Below are 17749 nucleotides of genomic sequence, written 5' to 3' on the forward strand. Positions count from 1 at the left end.
GGAGGTATTTATTCCTAGTGGTTTATAGCATTCAAGTACTTGTGAGCATAGAAGTGATGTTTTTCCAGCCTTCTGGATGTGAGTGATAAATAGTCACTTTCTTTTTTAACGGTAGCTCTCCGCATATACCTGTCCTTTGTCAAGTAACATCATCTTAGAACAGTATTTCAGGATGTGCTTGCATGTAGATACGTATTTTTAGATTGAAATATGCTGTTATTTAATATAAAAATTAAAGGAACGGAAGTATGTGCAGCTTCCTGTACTGGCAACAGAATAAAGAAATTTTTTATTAATGTTTGGCAGTCAGTTTGCTTTTCAGATGTGTGCCATGTGTGTGAAAGATTGTGTCTGTACAGGCTTGTCTTGTAGGTTGCTGGTACATCTGCATGTGTGTTTATGTAAAACATGCACTAGATCAGTTATTCAGCTATAATGGGAAGAGGAATGACAGTAGAATTGTTCAAACTCCCTTCACGCAGGTGTGTGACAAAGAGTGGCACCACTACGTGGTCAATGTGGAGTTTCCCGCAGTGACTCTCTTTGTGGATGGGGTTTCCTACGATCCTTTCCCAGTCACTGAGGATTACCCACTCCACCCTTCCAAGATAGAAACACAGCTGGTGGTTGGAGCATGTTGGCAAGGTAACTATTTACAGTTGTTAATACTTCTAATTAACTTTTTTAAATGAAATCTTTGTGGTTATGGAGAAGTACACAGCAGATCTTAGTGCATGAAATATAACTTGTTTTGCCTCTTGCAGATTATTTTTGCTCCAAGCTGGTATCACATATTTCCTCTGAGTAATTTTTTCCATGAGTGTGTTTGTTTTCTCGTTGGCCACAGGTGTGTGCAAATAACAAAGCTGCTCACCAGCCTGTATGCCACCAACGTGATTTTTGTGGTGACCATGGGAATACTGATAGCTTATTTTTAATAACAGTTGTAACAGTACCTGATATACTTCACATTACTAAGCAGAATGCTTAATTTCAAGTAGGTTGAAAAGCATGTTGTAGGAAAAGTGTTCTCATCAATGGGAGCCTGTTCAGCAGACAGCTCTGCAGAGTGACACAGCAGCACTGTCTCTTGAGTGTTTCACCATTTCTGCTTATAAAAATAGACATCTGCTTTATTGTGTGCTCTATTCAAGCTGCTCTAAGTTATGTATGCAGCTCACCTCCAAGGAGAGAAAGATTTTTTCCTTTTGAAGAAGTTCTTTTAACATTTCTTGTAAAAATTTAAAAGCTGGTTTTCATTTTTGGTTCTTCTATCTGATAAATTGACTGCTTAATACATGTGATGCTATTATTGATTAAAAAATCTGTGTTGATAATGGCTTCTTTTGATCAGCTTTCAATACCTTTTGGTGATTTGCTGTATTAGTCTGGATCTCATCTTAATTTGCCCTCAAATGGAGCCAGTTGACAGACCCATTTCATCTTACTAGAGGTGGTTTGTGTGAGATTTGCTCTCTTGGTCTGGGTGTTCTGCAGTTCTCACTGGTGGTACTTCTGCTTGTCTGGGGCTCTTCGGGTTGTGGTGCTTTGGCTGTTAGTTCTTTTAACAACACAGTGATGCTTCTTCCCTGCATTGCAGCTCTTGGAGTTCCCAAGAACTCACAGCCCTAGAGGAGCTGGGTCCTGTATAAGCAAAATCTGGCGAAAGTGCTTTGTATTTTCTGTGATTAGAGAGTTTGCCAAATTGTAACTACTTGGTCCTTTCCCTGTTGTCCTATTCTTTGTCTTGCTTTTCTACAGAATATACAGGAAATGAAAATGACAATGAAACTGTGCTCGAGACCTCTGCAGGTTGCTGGAGTTTTTTCCATACTGTTTTATTTCATTTTTAAGCCAAGACATTGCTTCATCTCACACACAGCATGAAATGCAGGCATTGCATTTGGGCCATTGACCTTCACATAATCCTCTCCTAGGCTTGTGTCTTCATTGTGCTTCTATTTGCAGAGCATCATCAGCTGACTTCTGCTTGGTTTTGGGATTTTTTTTTTTTTTGTTTGTTTGTTTGTTTTGGTATTTTTTTTGGTTACATCCAAATGTACGTCCATGTACAAATCTGCAACCATTGTGATTGCAGTGAAGTGGTGTAAAAAAAGTTGCTGATATAAAATATCAGCTATAATTTCTTTCATTCAGTTTTGTTTAAAACATTAACTCACCTCATCCTATATGAATGTATGTATTTATGCATGTAGATATGTGTATATTATAGAATTTGTTCAGTGCATTGGGAAGGACCTCTGGAGCTCAGTCACCTTTGCTCCCCACTCAGAGCAAGACTGATTTCATATTTAGGTCAGGCTCCTCATAAAGACAGACCTGTAATTTACAGGGGATATTCATTTGGTAAGAAATTAATATAAAATTCTAATAACAGAGAATGGGCAAAAAAAGCTTTGGCTGCCAGGTATTTCAGATTGGCTACTAGGAGTATTTTCTCATAACAAATTTTAGTGATAGTTTCAGTAGGTTTTGTGTCTTGAGATAGTTAAAATTAGTGTGTCTTTTTAAAAGTGAATTCAAGATGTGTACCCTTCCTGTAAAGTTTAAGAATTCCTGGAATAGTCTGAATGTAATTGGCAAGAGGTTTCTAGCTGTGCATCACATTTTAATTTGGCAAGGAGGCAGCAGCATCCAGGAGCTCCAGAAGCAGGGGCTGTATGGAAATGGTGTAATTTGTAACAGGGCATTTCACCACTGAATATTTTTTGAGTTCTACCAAGGATTTTTTTATCACTTAGAATCTTTAAAACAAGGTTAGACATCTTTCTAAAATCAGGTTGCTTAGTAAGTAATGGCCTTTAAATACACATTTCCAGGTGGTGTTTTGTGGCCCCCAGTATTGAGCGTGGTGGACTTTGGGTGATCATTGTGCTGTCATCTCCAAAAACATTAAGGAATAAAGGGCTTGTTAGGTTGCAAGTTCGTATCAGGCTTAACTCAAACATCTAAAAATGAGTTACCTGAGTTTAAACTGCTCACTTGAGTCTGCAGAGAGAAGATTGCACCTTTAGAGAGAGGCAAGTAACTCTTGGAAACCTCTCGGAATGAACTTGAATGACTTTGTAAAGTTCCTTTCCACCCTTTGAGTGTAGAGAGCCTGCAGTGCTGGTTTAGGTGGACATCCCTCCCACCTGGAGGAGGATGCTGTGCTGTCACCTCAGTAGGAAGATTGAGGTTTCATGGCTCATCCCATTGGCTCTGTGTTTGATTTTTGAGCACCACCTCGCTGTATGGGGCTTCTTTTGAAATACTTGTCATGGAACAGTCAGTTCAAGGTGGCCACAGCTGTCTGAAGGCCACGTGCATGGTGAACTGTTTAATTCTTTATGCCTGACCATAATCACAAGGTTAACACCCGGAATGGATGAAAACTAACCTGCATGTGTATAATACTGTGTGTATCTGATGGCATACTTGTTTTACAAAAGAAAAAGCAAAAAGAATCAAAACAAGTAAATATTTTTCCTCCCTCATTTTCTGAAGGTGGTGAACTGCGCATGGCTCAGTTTTTCCGAGGCAACCTGGCAGGGTTGATGATCCGTTCTGGTAAACTGGAGAACAAGAAGGTGATTGATTGCCTCTACACCTGCAAAGAGGGGCTGGATTTGCAGATGGCTGATGGTGTTGGCAAAGGTGTGAAGGTAAAGTTGCATATGAACAAAAGGGAAACATGTATGTTCTTTCTCTGATAAGAGTTACAAATTTTACTGGCAGGGTTAACAAGGTGTCCAAAATAGAACAGGCTCATCTCTTGTGGCATTTTGCATTAAAATTACATAAAATCTGGGAAATTTTTCTTGTATATACAAGGCCTTAAGAATGAAAGTTACTCTGTTCTCTTTTAAGTATTGAAGAGAAACTCTGTATTTGTAAGCCTCTTTTACCAGCTCTACAGGTTGTCTAATAAAAGAGATCCTTAACAAACAGCTTCATAATACGAGACTAACTTGTGTGGCTTTTTCAGTAGCAAGGTTGTGTGAACAAAGCTAAATTTCTCCTTTATATTAGCTGTCTCTGTTCTGTATTGCTGGAACCAGAACTATGATATGTGCCTAGATCTTTTCTGAAAGAGCAAAACACCAAGTATGTTGCACTGGGATAAGGCAGCAAGTAGGGAGTTTAGACTGCGTGCTACAAGGCCAGTAAATAACGACCCTGTTGCTTTGAATATGGATGTAATTATCCTGCATTTACCAGTGCTGAACTCCAGTTTGAATTGCCAGATCACGTCACTTGGTTGGGTGTTTTCTTACTGTTTTCTTCCATTTTTCAGATCCACATGAACCCAAGTCAGTCAACGCTGACCATCGAGGGGGATGACATTGACAGAGTTGACAAAGCCATGCAGCACATTTCCTACCTGAATTCCCGGCAGTTCCCAACTCCTGGCATTCGGAGGCTGAAGATCACCAGCATTGTCAAGTACGTCCTGGTGCTGAAATAAAGCAGCTCTGTGTAGTGGTGTGGAGCTTGGTGTCCGTGGATCTCAGCTGTGAGAGTCTCAGGCTATGTGACCATCACATATTTGAATAGAGCAGATGTTTTCCACACCAGTGCACTGCTTTCTGCCTGAGAATGGAGTAAGGATTGTGTGAGATAGGGAGGAATGTTCTGCCAGAGTGTGCTGGGAGTGCCTGCAGTGCCACATCCTTCATTAAAGGTGTTACCTGTGGCTCTAAGTCAGAACGTAGAAATGAGGCCAAATGGTAACTGTAAGTAAAAATTAATTGTAAGATTGCTCCCTTGGTGGCAAATTCATGCTTTCCAAGGCAGCTGATGAATTTATCTAAGACTCTTGGGTCTGAGACAGCTTTTCAAAAATTTATGAAGCAATTACTGTGTGTAATTGTGCCTCCCTCTGAGGTAACCACCTTGACTGCAAAACTGCTTCTGTGTCTCAGGTGTTTCAATGAAGAGGCCTGTGTCTCCATTCCCTCTGTGGAGGGATATGTCATGGTCTTGCAACCAGAGGAGCCAAAAATCAGCCTGAGTGGCATCAACCACTTTGCCCGCTCTGCCTCAGAGTTTGAGAGCTCTGAGGGTGTTTCTCTCTTCCCTGAGCTTCGTATCATCAGCACCATTACCAGGGAGGTGGAGCCAGAGGGAGATGGGGATGAAGATCCTACAGGTAAATGCACTGTTGCTCACCCTCACCTCACTCAGTGATCTTCCTCTTGCAGAGAGGTGTGGATTTCTCTTTTAATATGGCATCCAGTAAGGGAAAAGGTGTAGATCCTCTGCTCTGGGGTATTGAAAACTTACCTGGAAATGATAATAAGCCCAGACCGTTATCCTCATGACTACTATCCTTGTTTGTAGTTTGTATTCTAGTTTTTAAATCACGATTTCATTAATACCTGTTCTCCTCAGGCTCAGATTTTAGTATTTGTTCTAGTGTGTCTGCTTATGTCTTCAGCTTTTTCTCTGCTTTTTAGTGCAAGAGTCTTTGGTATCTGAAGAGATCATGCACAACCTGGATACGTGTGAGGTGACAGTGCTGGGAGAGGAACTAAATCAGGAACAAGAGAGCCTGGAGATTGACATGACACGATTGCAGCAGAAGGGCATTGAGATGAGCAGTTCCAACCTGGGCATGATAATCACAGGTGGGGTTTCCTGCTGCTGCTCTTGTGGGGAGGGACTGAAGGGACTGACAAAGGGAGCAGTTCCAGAGAGGTGGTTTATAACATCTTACTCCAAATAAGTCCCTTTTTTTTCATTCTTTTTTTTTTTTTTTTTTTTTAATTTCAAGTTTGGACTGTCTTTAGAATTGCAAGCACAGCAGTTCTGTGAAAGCTGTGATTCTAGAAATAAAACATTCTAGAACCTCCCTTCAGTTCTCTCTGTCCCAAATAGCAGGTGAACTCTGGACTATGGAACTGCAGTTAGACTTTGCCCTAGAAGAGACTTGGTCCTTGCACAGATACCTGCCTAGGTTCATGCATCACTCCTTTCTGTTTTGTGTGCAGAATATGTTAGAGTATTCCATACTTTGTCCATAGAAAGGCTTCTGGAATCCCTTCAAAGACTAACTGGGTTTAGGATTTTATCACAAAACCAATCCACAGGATTTCAGTGGAGCCACATGTGTGTGTCAGTGCTGTTACTGTTTTTTGTACTCCTTGAAACATCTGTCAGCCGAGAAAACTTAGGTGAAGAAATGGAGTAATATTTGTCCAGTGTATGAAGTTGGAGCAGTCTTTGCAAAGCAACTGTTGTCCCTGTGTGTTTCTCTCCCAGGGGTTGACACCATGGCTAACTACGAGGAAGTTCTGCACCTGATCCGCTACAGGAATTGGCACACTGTGTCTCTCTTCGACAGAAAATTCAAACTGGTCTGCTCTGAGCTCAATGGGCGCTACGTCAGCAATGAGTTCAAAGTGGAGGTGTGTGAGCTGCTCTGAGCACTCTGAGGGGCTTTGCAGCATGGATGGCTTAGAAGGATAGAAGTTGTTGCTTCAACTGATAGATATTTGATCAATTATTGATTTAGATTTTGTCCTGTAAATAAGTACTGGGAAATAGTGAGCATTTCAGGCAATATTTTATATATAAATGTGGTTTTAGTCCTGTATTTTAGCTTGAAATAAAGCTCTCTAAACAGAGATAAAAGGGTTGTTTTGTAGAAGAGATAGTATGGCTAATGGAGGTGTGAAGTTGAAAAGGTTGCATTGAAAACACAGAGTAATAATTAAGCAAATGGAGTGAGAGCTGCCAGAGAGGTGAGTGGCCTTTGTGTGTCACTTCTGGGATGGCATACTTGGACTTGCTGGGCCATTCACTGTTCTGCTTGTGTGATGCTTAAATTCCTGATATTAAGGGCTTATGTTAAAGCACAGAGAGGCTAAAATTGCACTTCCTGTGCAGCAGGGTACAGGTTAATTATTATGTAGTATGCTTATATCAAACACGTGAAAGTACAGCAGAAAATGGCATTAAAGGCACTAAAATTTTAATTTTTTTTCTCTCCAGAATGAAACTGCTGGATTTCTGGAGTTTAACACTTTGTGTTTGTTCCTAGGTGAACGTTATCCACACAGCCAGCCCACTGGAACATGCCAATCACATTGCTGCACAGCCACAGTTCATTCACCCAGTGCATCATTCCTTTGTTGATCTCTCTGGCCACAACTTGGCAAACCCTCATCCCTTTTCAGGTCAGGATTCTTAACCACTGAAGTTGAGCTTTTTTTTGTGGTGTTGCAGAGGTTTTTTTTCCCAGAGTTTAAACCATTGTGTTGGACTAATAAACCAGGCAGCTGCTCAGTGCTGTTCTGCTGTTGCCCAGGCAGGGAGGAGTGAGTTTTTAGAGCCCTGTGAAATTCCTTTTCCTGCCAGCAGAAGAGCTTTCTGTTGGTGTGTGTCTGTTGGAAAATGGGAGGAGATTTTAAGACCTCTATTAAGGGCTTTTAGGAACTGGGACAGAATTTCTTCTGAATGGCAGGAGGAAAGAATTGCAATTTTATTCCCTTGATGAGTCAAGGGAATACCTGCCCTTTCTGTTTTAATTAAATTATTTTGCAAGGGTGTATTATGTGAGAGGAGGAAGAATAGGCAATTCAAAGAGCAGTCTGTGGTGGAATGTGCTTTCCATGTATTTTCAGTCCTTTGGAATGATAAAATTACATTTAAGGAGCTGAGGTCTAGTTCTTACTTTCCAACTGGCTGTATCCAAATTGCCTTTGTGTAATGTATATAATATAATAATATACATGTCATACTTGCATTATGCCATTTCCCCAGGCAGGTGATGGGGAGTAGTTGTTAGCGCTGTGTAAGAGTTGGCATTGTTGTATAAGGAGCCTGTTGTGTTTCCTGGTTGCAGTTGTTCCCAGCACAGCCACTGTGGTGATTGTGGTCTGTGTTAGCTTCCTGGTGTTCATGATCATCCTGGGAGTGTTCCGAATCCGCGCTGCACACCAGAGAACCATGCGTGACCAGGACACTGGCAAGGAGAACGAGATGGACTGGGATGACTCTGCTTTGACCATCACTGTGAACCCCATGGAGGTAACCCTGGGCAGCTGGGGACCTTTTCCAGCTGGAATGGGTGATTGTCCATGGGCAGAGGAGTAGAGCAGAACCAGCCCTGAGCGCAGGGCACAGACATTAACTGGGAATGTTGAAGGAGTATGCCAGATGCCAAGAGCAGTTATGTTTTGGATCTTGCACGGCTTAGTTTCATGATGCAGAATGAGATTTTACAGGCCAGTGTCCAGCACTGGTGTTCATCTTGTACACCATGCCTTAAACAGCCTGCTTTTGTCTAAACGTGCAGGAATTTATTGTCAGAACATCTGTGTTTATGATGTTTCCTTCTCCTGTGGCTGACATTTGAATTTTTAGAAAATTGTGAACAAGAAGGGATATGTGACCTTCATGCTCTTAGTGTGTCCTATTGCAAGATCCTTTTCCAGTAGAATTTGTGGTACTGGATCACCCTTCAGGGTTGGTTTGTGCAGTGCCAGGATTGACACCAGTGTCACAGAATTGTTTTAGAGAATGCTAATTTTCTGGTTTCTGCCTAATTCCTGCTGAACTTCTAAATCCAGCAAGGAATCTGCAATAGCTCTTCCTTAATATAGTGCCTTGACTAAAGAACAAAAAGAATTTTGGCCAGTATGGTAATGACAGCTGATTTTTGTCTGAACAGACTTATGAGGATCAACACAGCAGTGAAGAGGAGGAGGAGGAGGAGGAAGAAGAAAGTGAAGATGGAGAAGAAGATGACATCACTAGTGCAGAGTCTGAAAGCAGTGAGGAGGAAGAGGGAGAGCAGGAGGAGGACCAACAGAATGTTAACAGACAGCAGCAGCTGGAATGGGATGACTCTACCCTCAGTTATTGATTCTAGCTGCTCCCTTTGTCTTTATGTTCTCGCTCTAGAAGACTCCACTGTAACACTCCATTGGTACAAAGGATTCATGGTGTTTAAAACAAAAAAATTCATTTTGGCCAGTAGATTGAACCCCCACACAAGCAGTGTTTGTGTTCTGTCAGCTAGTTCCTGATGTGTAGGGTTGTAGTTAGCACCTCTTCCTTCAGCCATGCCTCAGTGACTGGATTTTTTTTACGCTCTGTGAGGAACCACCTTGCACTTTTTTCTTCATGTCATCTCAGCTAAGTGACTCTACAGCTCTGTAGCCATTGCACATGAGTTTCTGAACTGTCTTTTTTTGCTCAGTGAAACAAACTTGGCTCTGTTCCTTTTTCTCTTTCTAAAAGATGCAAAGATTGCTTGTTGGCAAAGGGTAAAGCTGCTCATTTCAGCCTGTTGATTTCTCTTAAGTTTTTTTCCCCGAATTAGTGCATGTGTAAAGTGGCAGAATGAGGTTAATATGTAGAAGATTAACAAGACTTTTTAATATTTTGTAAATATATTGGAATTATGTAATTATGTCATTTGTGGTAGTGAAAACAGGGATTGGGGTTTAAAACATGCTAAAGTGAAAAATCATGCAGCATGAACTATTCCAAGTCTTATCCTACTGCAGCAGGAGCACGGGCACAGTTCTTAGTGTAGATGTTCAGTAACTCTGTCTTGGCCTTGACTGCAATGTGCGCTCATGAATTCCCTGCTTTCCTTGAATTCCTTCCTTTTCTTTCATCTCCTTTATTTTGCAGAGGGAACAGACAAGCTTGGGAGAAGTGAAGGCTTTAGCAACCTCTGTAGAAGTTCAGCTTCCCTGTGCACTACAGTTTGTTTTTAAATTTTTTTTCCTCCAATTAAGTCGTGGCATAAAGGCTTTTAAGTTATTGGGGAAGTAACACTACATGGATGGTGGGCAGATGTGTGTGAGGTGGCTGTGGGGTGTTGCCACAGCCCCAGGTAGTTCCAGGAAGGTGCCTGGAGTGCAGTGAGGGCTGTTCACACTGCTGACAGCTTGGGTGTAGGGGATGGGTTGGAGCTGGAAAACCTGAGCTACCAGGCTACATGGATAGGGATTTGGGGGTTTTTGGTTGTTCATTTTTTCTCATTTGGCAGTAGGAGGGTTTGGGGTGTGGCTAATACCCCTGGAACACTCCTGCTCCTCCCTTGCAGCCCCTTGTACAGTAATTCAGATTGTCGGTGTTTTAAGCCTTTGTTTACACTTAGTAATTGTGTTTTCCTGCTGGTGAAAAACTGTAGCATAAATTATCCAACCAGAAAACCTTGGGAATCATGTTAATTCATGTGATTTGGGTTGTTTCTGATCCCAGTTCCAATTTGGCGTTGCAGAGGGCAGTAGCTGGAAGGTACGAATGGGGGGTGGGGGGTAGTTTTTCTGTCAGGCAGGGTTGTTTAACTTCATTTGGTCTAATGCAGAGTTGTGAATAATGAATTCCTGCTTGATTCCTATGGAGGAGGATTAAAGAGTAACTTGTTTTGCCTGTAACAGGAGCCTGGGACTACATTCCCTCCTGAGCACGGTAAGCCAAGCGTTTGCTCGTGGGTGTGAGGGAAGAGCCCAGCATGTCACACAGCCAGGGCAGGGCAGGAGAACTGGGACGGGCCAGAGATGGGGCACAGAGGGTCCTGAGCAACTGAGAGAGAGAAGAGATCAGGGATGATCCACATGTTTGTACACCTGGATTTCCAGAGCAGCCCAGGTCTCACCTGATGGGATCTATGGCAAGGTTTGCACTGGGGAACCTGGACTGTGGAGTGCCTTTACCATAGAGAGGGACCTGGCAGCAGGGAAAGAACCCACACCACACACCAGAGCTTACTGGTTTTTTGGGGTTGTTTTTTTTCCTTTTTTTTAATGTAAAATTTTAGATTTCTAAAATGGGAAATGGTTTTGACTACTTACGTGGTAATTAACTGCTAGTTTTAAGTAAACTGGGAAACTTTTAACTTATGTCTGACAGTTGTCCTGTGTTAATGTGTAGAAGACTTATCCTTCCATATACTGTTGCTGTAGCTGCTGTATTTTAGACCAAAACTGATCATGACTTAATGGTAATACTGAGGGGTTGTAATGTCCTGATGCAGTTTGTAGCCACTGTGGGTATAACTTTTCAGATGTGTATATTGGTAACAGGTCAGTTTGGAAAGTCTATAAGCTACAATAAATTTCTGGTTCTAAAGGTTGTTTGCTTTTTCTATTTTTTGTTGGTTTTTTTTTTTCTTTTTTTTTTTTTAACTGAGTGGAACAAAGTAGAATCCAGTTATAAAAACTGTGTTAATTTGCCTCTGCTGGGGGACTAGGAGAGTTTTGTGGTCATTGTTTTCAAGCACAGAAAGACTTTGCAGCATTTGTGTACAATCTGTCAGTATTTTTATTTTTACTTACAAAACATGTACCTAAAGCAACTGAAAAGCTAAACATGTAAACATTCTCTTCTTGCAGGACCACAGTTTGGCTTAAAAAAATACTTCTTTTTTCAAAGGCAACAGAATAAGCACAATCAGTTTGTACAGAGTTAAAAAAAAATAATGACAGAAATGTCTCTAAATAAATAGGTCTATCATTCTGAGCATATTTATAAAAATGAAAAGCCACTTGTAATGAAATGGAGTAGTTTTGAAAATTATTTAAGTTTCAATCTTTAGTACAATTCACCTTGCTGAAAACCATCAGGTGAGCTCCTGCTTTGTGAATTTGGAGTCAAAAGCTCTTTGCTGACCCAAGGGAGCCATCAGAGATTTATGCAAGATGTTCTTCCAGGGTGTACAAGGAAGAAGGTCCACATGAGTACTCACTGAATTTCTACTTCTTGTAGGTAAGTCAAGTTTCCAGACTCAGACTCAGTAACCTCTGTAAAACTGTGCTCAGTTCTTGCAGTTGATACACCTTTGTGTTACTGCACTTCTCAAAGTGAAGGACAGGACAGGAGCCACTGCTCTAAAATCTGGGAGGGCCTGACATTTCTGCTGTCAGTGTGTGACCCAGAAACCTGGGAGGCACCACTGCTGCAGGATGCTGAATGCCAGCCTTTGGCACTGCAAGAGAATTGCTTTTCCAGCTCTGGAATTGTAGTGTCTTCCCTTCCACAAGAACATACAAACCTGATCAGGGCTGTGGTTTCAGTGCATCTCACCTTGCACAAGGGCCAAAGATTTTTTTTTTTTTTTTTGGCATACTTTTTGCTCTGTAAATTGTTTTAATAAGCAAGGAACTAGCAATATTTACTCTCTAAAATGGAGCAGAGGCACAGGACTGTTTACTCACTGATCAGCCTGCACAGAGCTCTCAATCCTGGAGTATTTCCCTCAAGTACCAAAGCAGCTGTTAGAGCCTGAGTGCTTCAGTCACAGTATTACCTGAAAGGTGAAGGAAAAGGGGCTCTCCCAGGTTTAGATTAAATTAAAATTAGGTGTCTTCTATGCCAGAACTGCTCTTCTATCAACAGCTGTTTGAGAGGCAACAGCGTTTGTACAAATAGATCCAAACCAGAACAGACCTCACAGCTTAACATCTTTTATGAAAAGAAGCAGTAAGTACTTTAATTTGAAAATGCAATCTTACTGTTTTCAGGCTTAAAACCAAACTGAATGCAGAAATGCAGGAATTACTTGAGGCTTGCCTAAAGCCTAACTTTGGAAAGCAAAGTAAGTACCTGATCCAGTCGCCACTCCAAAACTGCTCTTGAGCCATCAGTTCTAGACAGCAATAGCTCAGTTTCAGAACACTTCAGCCTCTGGAGCAGACAGAAAGCAATATGACAGCATGGATGTTTTTATCCTGTCACAAGGCAGAGCAAAACCATTTGTCCCAGTCAGCATCAGTGTGCTCTGAGCTGACCCGCCTGGGTGGACACTGCCACAGGGCAGGCAGAGTGACCACAGCTGAACTTAATGCCCCTAAGCTGTACTAGTGGTGACCTAGAAGATGGGCTACAGGCATAGGGAGTCTCTGTACAGCTGAATTTTCAAGGAAATAGAAATACAGACATTAGCACAATAGAGGGATGTTACAACTGCCTCTTCCATTGAAAGATGTATTTGAAGCTTAAGGAGTTCTTAAGGATCGAGTAGTACCTCTGCCTACCTTTCACTGTACGCAGTAATTTTATTGCCTCACGTCTCTCCCTTGTCCCCCAGAGATCTACAGCAGCCACAGTGCTGTGGCTGAGGAGAGGCCAGCAGTTCTTCAGTCATGCAGCAATGTCTGATCTCTCAGAACGAGGTGGGGAATCTTCACCACTGCACTATTCTTGTCTTTAACAAGCTGTCCCAAGTGCTGGGCTCAGGGGTTTACATTCTCCTGGAGCAGCTTGCAGCCTCCTGCTCACTGCCTGTTGTCTTTGGATACGTTGTGTGCCAGCCAGTTCACTTTGGTTTTCCAGCTCTCTCGCAGGGCTTCATTAAACTTCAGTCTGAAGTGCTTCAGTGCCTCTTCATCGGTTTTCCCAAGGGCCAGGGAGTCCTAAAGGCAAGAGGCACACATCAGTGCACAACTGAACAATTCACTGCTCAACCAGTAAGATTTTTATTCACCAAGAAATGACTCCATGGAAAGGAGGAATGGAGTAGCCATCAATTGTTATTAATTGTTCCTGTAATTGCAGGTTTTTTCTCTGATAAACACTTACACCCTCTGCATACATTGGTGCAGGGAAAGAGCAGGTTATGCACTGCTTTTGCACAAAGTGTTCTGCAGCTGCCAGGTCTAGGTGGTTATAACTCAAGGCAAACTAGGAAGTGATAGCCAAGGGCTTTGTCCCCTTCCCTGCACGCTGGTTCTACAAGGCACCTGCTGCCTTTGTGGTGAGGAACCTGAAGGGATTTCTGAGCACCTGGCATTTCTGATGTCCTGCACATGGACATTGGACATCCACTCACTGCTCCTGGAGCTCATCTGCTTCTAAGAATCTGCCCTTCCACTGTGAACTCCTGCTGCTCCCCCAGCCACGTGATGAGCTGTTCAGTTTTAACCCCCACAGCTGGGCTCTGCCTCTCTTACCTTCAGGTACTGAATGTCTTTGGAGCAGCTGAGCTCTGGGAGCCCAGCAGCCTTCATCAGTGCAAAGAGGTGCAGGAAGAGGAGGCCATGGCGCCGCAGGATCATGTAGGCTCTTTCACAGTACCCCCTGAACCTGTGCAGGGAGCAAAGAGGAGGCAAAGGACTGAAGATGCAAACTAGACCATTTTGTAAAGCAGAGTAGTCTGAACCCTGCTGTCTCCAGTTAATTATTTACTTTCATATGTACAGGCACCTATAGGCTGCGTATTGGAAATAAATACTAAAATAAATACTAAAAATTTAGAGCTTAAAAGCCAAAGTCAACTTTTAACTCCCAGCACTTACCTTTCAAACTTCTCATTGTTGTTAGTTTTTCCTTGCTGGATAACATGCACAAAGTCATAGGTTAAGATGAACGGAACTCGTTCTCTGTTAATACCAAATTTAGTCTTGAAGTTCCCCAAAAAGTGACCAAAGTCAATATGGAACAGCTGGAAATGAGAAAAAAATATTTTCAGAATATTACCTATTTTAGCTCATCAGTGTTGACAACTCTTCAACACTGTGTTCAGCAGATCCTGACCATAACGTTTGGGGAGAGAGAAGAAGGAATTTGCCCATGGCCCTCCTTTGGGAAGAGTTAATCTTCACTTGCTAGGTAACCTCAGCTCACCTGCCCTGTCTCCCGGACCATGATGTTGTCACTGTGCCTGTCCCCAATGCCCAGCACATAGGTGGCCACGCAGTACCCTGCACAGGACAGGGTGAACTCCTCGATGGCTTGGTCCAAGGTGTCTCTAGCAAGGGTAACAAAGAGATTGAAAGATAATTTTACTTTGGACTCCAGTACTGCCCCATGGGGAAGGCTGTTTTCAGCTGCAGAAGAAGGGAGGGAATCTCATTCGGATTGCTGTAGTGCTCTCTGGAGGCAGAACTCACCCCTGCTTTACAAAAATGAGCTGTAATAACTGAAGGGGTCTGAATAAGGTTGTGGCCACAATCTCAATGAAAATGATTTAGTCTCAATTAAATTAACTCTTTTCTAGGTCTCCATGGATCCAAAAGACCAGTGCTACCTTAGGCTATCAGAGGTCAAAGAAAGTAGCCCAGAGGGCTCTGTTTGTGCTCAAGACCCACATGGATCCACAGGAGGCCTTCAGGTGTGCCAGGCAGGGATGCAGCCACAGCCAGTGTGGGACAGCCTGGAGCTGTGCGTAACTGCAGGAAAAGGAGCAAGGCAGGAAGCAGGGAGGGAAGGTGAGCCCACTCACCCTGGGTTCTTGGATTTGAGCCAGTTGAGCAGTGCATCCTTGTTGAAGGCAGCCGTGGCCACCATGTTGCTCTTGTTGAGCTGGATGTTGGCGATGGTGTCCGAGTGCATGACCACCTCAATCAGCCCCGTCTTGTCTCCTGTGGAGAGGCAGCCATAAGGGGTCATCCTGCAGAGATGAAAGAAACCCTTCCACTGAAATCCTGCCCACAAGTGGGTGGTATTGACTTTTAAACCCTCCCTTGCCTGCCCTGTCTCCTCCCTTTCTCCTCTGCAGTTCTATTCCCCACAGAACCTGTCCAGCTGCTCCAAGAACACCAGACAGACCTGCTGGGGGCAAAAGGAGATTGCAGAGAAAACAGCCTCACCCCCCCTGATTTCTCAGTGCAGGACAACTGTCCACACTGCTCACCTCAGGTCCAGACCCTCCTGCTTCCACAGGATGTCCATCAGCTGGATCATCTGCAGAGTCAGCATGTCCTGGCGCAGATCTGGGCAGCATTACAGAGGAAAAAGAGTCATAAGTACCTCCCATAGTCCCCTTGCTCTGCCCCTGCAGCCTTTGCCACGTTTGTCACTTGCTGGTTGAGCCAGGAAACAAGCAGTGTTTGCTGGGGCAGTAACTGTAAAACCACCACAACCAGACCTCTTAACTGACACAGGATTTTACTAGCAGGGGTCTAGGCTACTTCACTTTGCCAAGGCTCTCCCGATGGCAGTCAGTGTGGCACTTCAGAAATCGCTTTCTGGGCACAGCAGCAGCAGCCACCCCACCCCTGCAGAGCTGAGACTGCTGGAGCTCTTTCAGACCCCACCTGAGGTTCGTTTTTATTGTTCAAGGGTATCCAGTTACCACTGCACTAAAATCTTAATGAAAGAGGGGAGTTTATTGTATCTCCACATTACTGCTAAAAAACTCACCCAAAAACATTAAAGGTCCTCATTCACACAACATCTTAATGGTCTGGATTTAGGCCCACTCACCACAGCAAATACTTGAGACTAAAAGATGTATTTTCACAGGCATAATAAAGACTTACCATCTCCATTTTTAAAAATGATACCCACTCCACCTCCACCTGTCTCTTCATTATTAAACACAATCCACAAAGGTTTCATTTTGGAGTCCATGAAGGTGCACTGATCCACACTAGAGGAAATAAAAATATTACCATCAGTTTCCATCTATTAAAATATTATCCATGCAAGCTGCCAGTTCTACAGGAACTACAGCCAGTGATGGACTTGGGACACCAACAAGGAAAGCGCCTTGAGATACCCCAAAGCCTGTGGCACAAATTAGGAGGTGCAGATCTCTCCCTTACCAAACTTCAGCAAGGATAATGTTGGGGTTCAGGGGGGACTGGAGGTGGGAAAGAGCTTCCCGGTAGGTTTCCTGCTTCATGCACATGTGCATCATCTCCTTGGTTTGGGGCTTGGTGGCCTTCTGAGAACTCACTTTCACAAAGTCGTTCAGAGCTTTCATCTTGTTGAGTGCTTCTCCCTGAAAAAAGGGAGGGATGAAACAGGGCTAACAAATAGGAAGTTCCTGGAGAAAGTATAAAAAAACCAGTAAAATCTCCTGTGAAATGTAAACCTTGGTTGCATCTCTTAATTCTCTTCAACTTGTAGCAATTTCACCCACTGCAACAGAACAAATTTAGGAATATCTGCTTGAGGAAGATCCATAATTAATTGTGGATACTCTGCTGGGCACAAATGCATTGCAAAGTAATGACTGCACCAGGAATAAATCATATTATGCACCAAAGGAAGAAGTGAGGGGCACTGGCTAGAGAAGTTAGGATGAGACCTAGAGCCCAGCCTGCCCTTCAGTGCTTTTGGGGAGTTCTAATGCAAAATTGCTGCTCAGTCTTGAAAAGCAGCAGCACTAGCTTGTGGGCACATCTTGGATGCAACTCTGTCTGGAGCTGAGTCCCTCACTTCTGAATTTGGTACAGTGACCCTTGAGAGGTTGAGAGTGGCAAAGTGCCAGGATCACCTGCAAACAGCAACTGAGAGTCCACTGCTCTGAATCAGCCAACTGTGATCAACTCCCACTGAACACTAACTCACCCACCTGATCTAACAGCAGTGTTTGAACACTTCAAACCATTCTAGACATGCAGTGCTGCCTGGGGGAGCAAGGGGTGAGCAGAATCACACATGCTGGGCTGTCCAGGATACAACAAAACCAACACAGCCCTTGCAAGGCATTTCTTGCATTACTGACAACATAAATTTGGAAAAGCTGACAGCCCCAAGCAAGAGGGAAGGCAACCTGATACCTTCAAAAGCAATTTGTACCTGTTTCATCAGCACTTTCATGTGGTGGGTGCTGCCCCGGCAGTATGCTTCCAGGATCAGCCCAAACCTCAGGGAAACGGCAGGAACGTGCATTTCTGACCTGGGCAGGGAGGCAGGGAGGGAGGGAGGTTAAAGCAGTGCTGACTCACTGCAGAGAGTGACTCATTCTCCATTCACACCAGCACCGGGTGGGGGGAAGACAGAATATTTGGCTTCTGCTTAGATTCTGTGTAATGGGGAAGGAAAAAAAATGCCCCAA

General features: G+C 43.3%; 2 protein-coding genes across 10 annotated transcripts in view; one reads left to right on the plus strand and one right to left on the minus strand.

The window, feature by feature from the left end:
• Positions 1–11094, plus strand: part of CLSTN1 (calsyntenin 1) — a 29500-nt gene extending 18406 nt beyond the window's left edge. For 2 of the 5 annotated variants that reach the window (XM_085079939.1, XM_085079940.1), the window contains 10 exons: positions 483–645; positions 1762–1812; positions 3508–3665; positions 4298–4446; positions 4926–5152; positions 5460–5630; positions 6265–6410; positions 7046–7181; positions 7850–8034; positions 8678–11094. In XM_085079939.1, the coding sequence (XP_084936065.1) occupies positions 483–645; positions 1762–1812; positions 3508–3665; positions 4298–4446; positions 4926–5152; positions 5460–5630; positions 6265–6410; positions 7046–7181; positions 7850–8034; positions 8678–8872 (1581 nt within the window). In that variant the 3' untranslated portion in view covers positions 8873–11094. Of the gene's footprint in view, positions 1–482; positions 646–1761; positions 1813–3507; positions 3666–4297; positions 4447–4925; positions 5153–5459; positions 5631–6264; positions 6411–7045; positions 7182–7849; positions 8075–8677 lie in introns of all 5 variants that reach the window. The other 3 variants (XM_085079941.1, XM_085079942.1, XM_085079943.1) reach the window with 2 other exon arrangements.
• The window catches only part of PIK3CD (phosphatidylinositol-4,5-bisphosphate 3-kinase catalytic subunit delta), a 37648-nt gene continuing 30646 nt past the window's right edge, over positions 10748–17749 (minus strand). For all 5 annotated transcript variants that reach the window (XM_085079935.1, XM_085079937.1, XM_085079938.1 and 2 more), the window contains 9 exons: positions 17491–17590; positions 16509–16687; positions 16224–16333; positions 15596–15674; positions 15185–15352; positions 14587–14710; positions 14259–14404; positions 13914–14046; positions 10748–13376 (listed from right to left, as the gene is read on the minus strand). In XM_085079935.1, coding sequence (XP_084936061.1) covers positions 13239–13376; positions 13914–14046; positions 14259–14404; positions 14587–14710; positions 15185–15352; positions 15596–15674; positions 16224–16333; positions 16509–16687; positions 17491–17590 — 1177 coding nt within the window. In that variant the 3' untranslated portion in view covers positions 10748–13238. The remainder of the gene's footprint in view (positions 13377–13913; positions 14047–14258; positions 14405–14586; positions 14711–15184; positions 15353–15595; positions 15675–16223; positions 16334–16508; positions 16688–17490; positions 17591–17749) is intronic.

Source organism: Lichenostomus cassidix, chromosome 21 (genome assembly GCF_008360975.1).
Source record: "Lichenostomus cassidix isolate B80296 chromosome 21, HeHo_3.0, whole genome shotgun sequence".
In the NCBI taxonomy this organism is placed as follows: Eukaryota; Metazoa; Chordata; class Aves; order Passeriformes; family Meliphagidae; genus Lichenostomus; species Lichenostomus cassidix.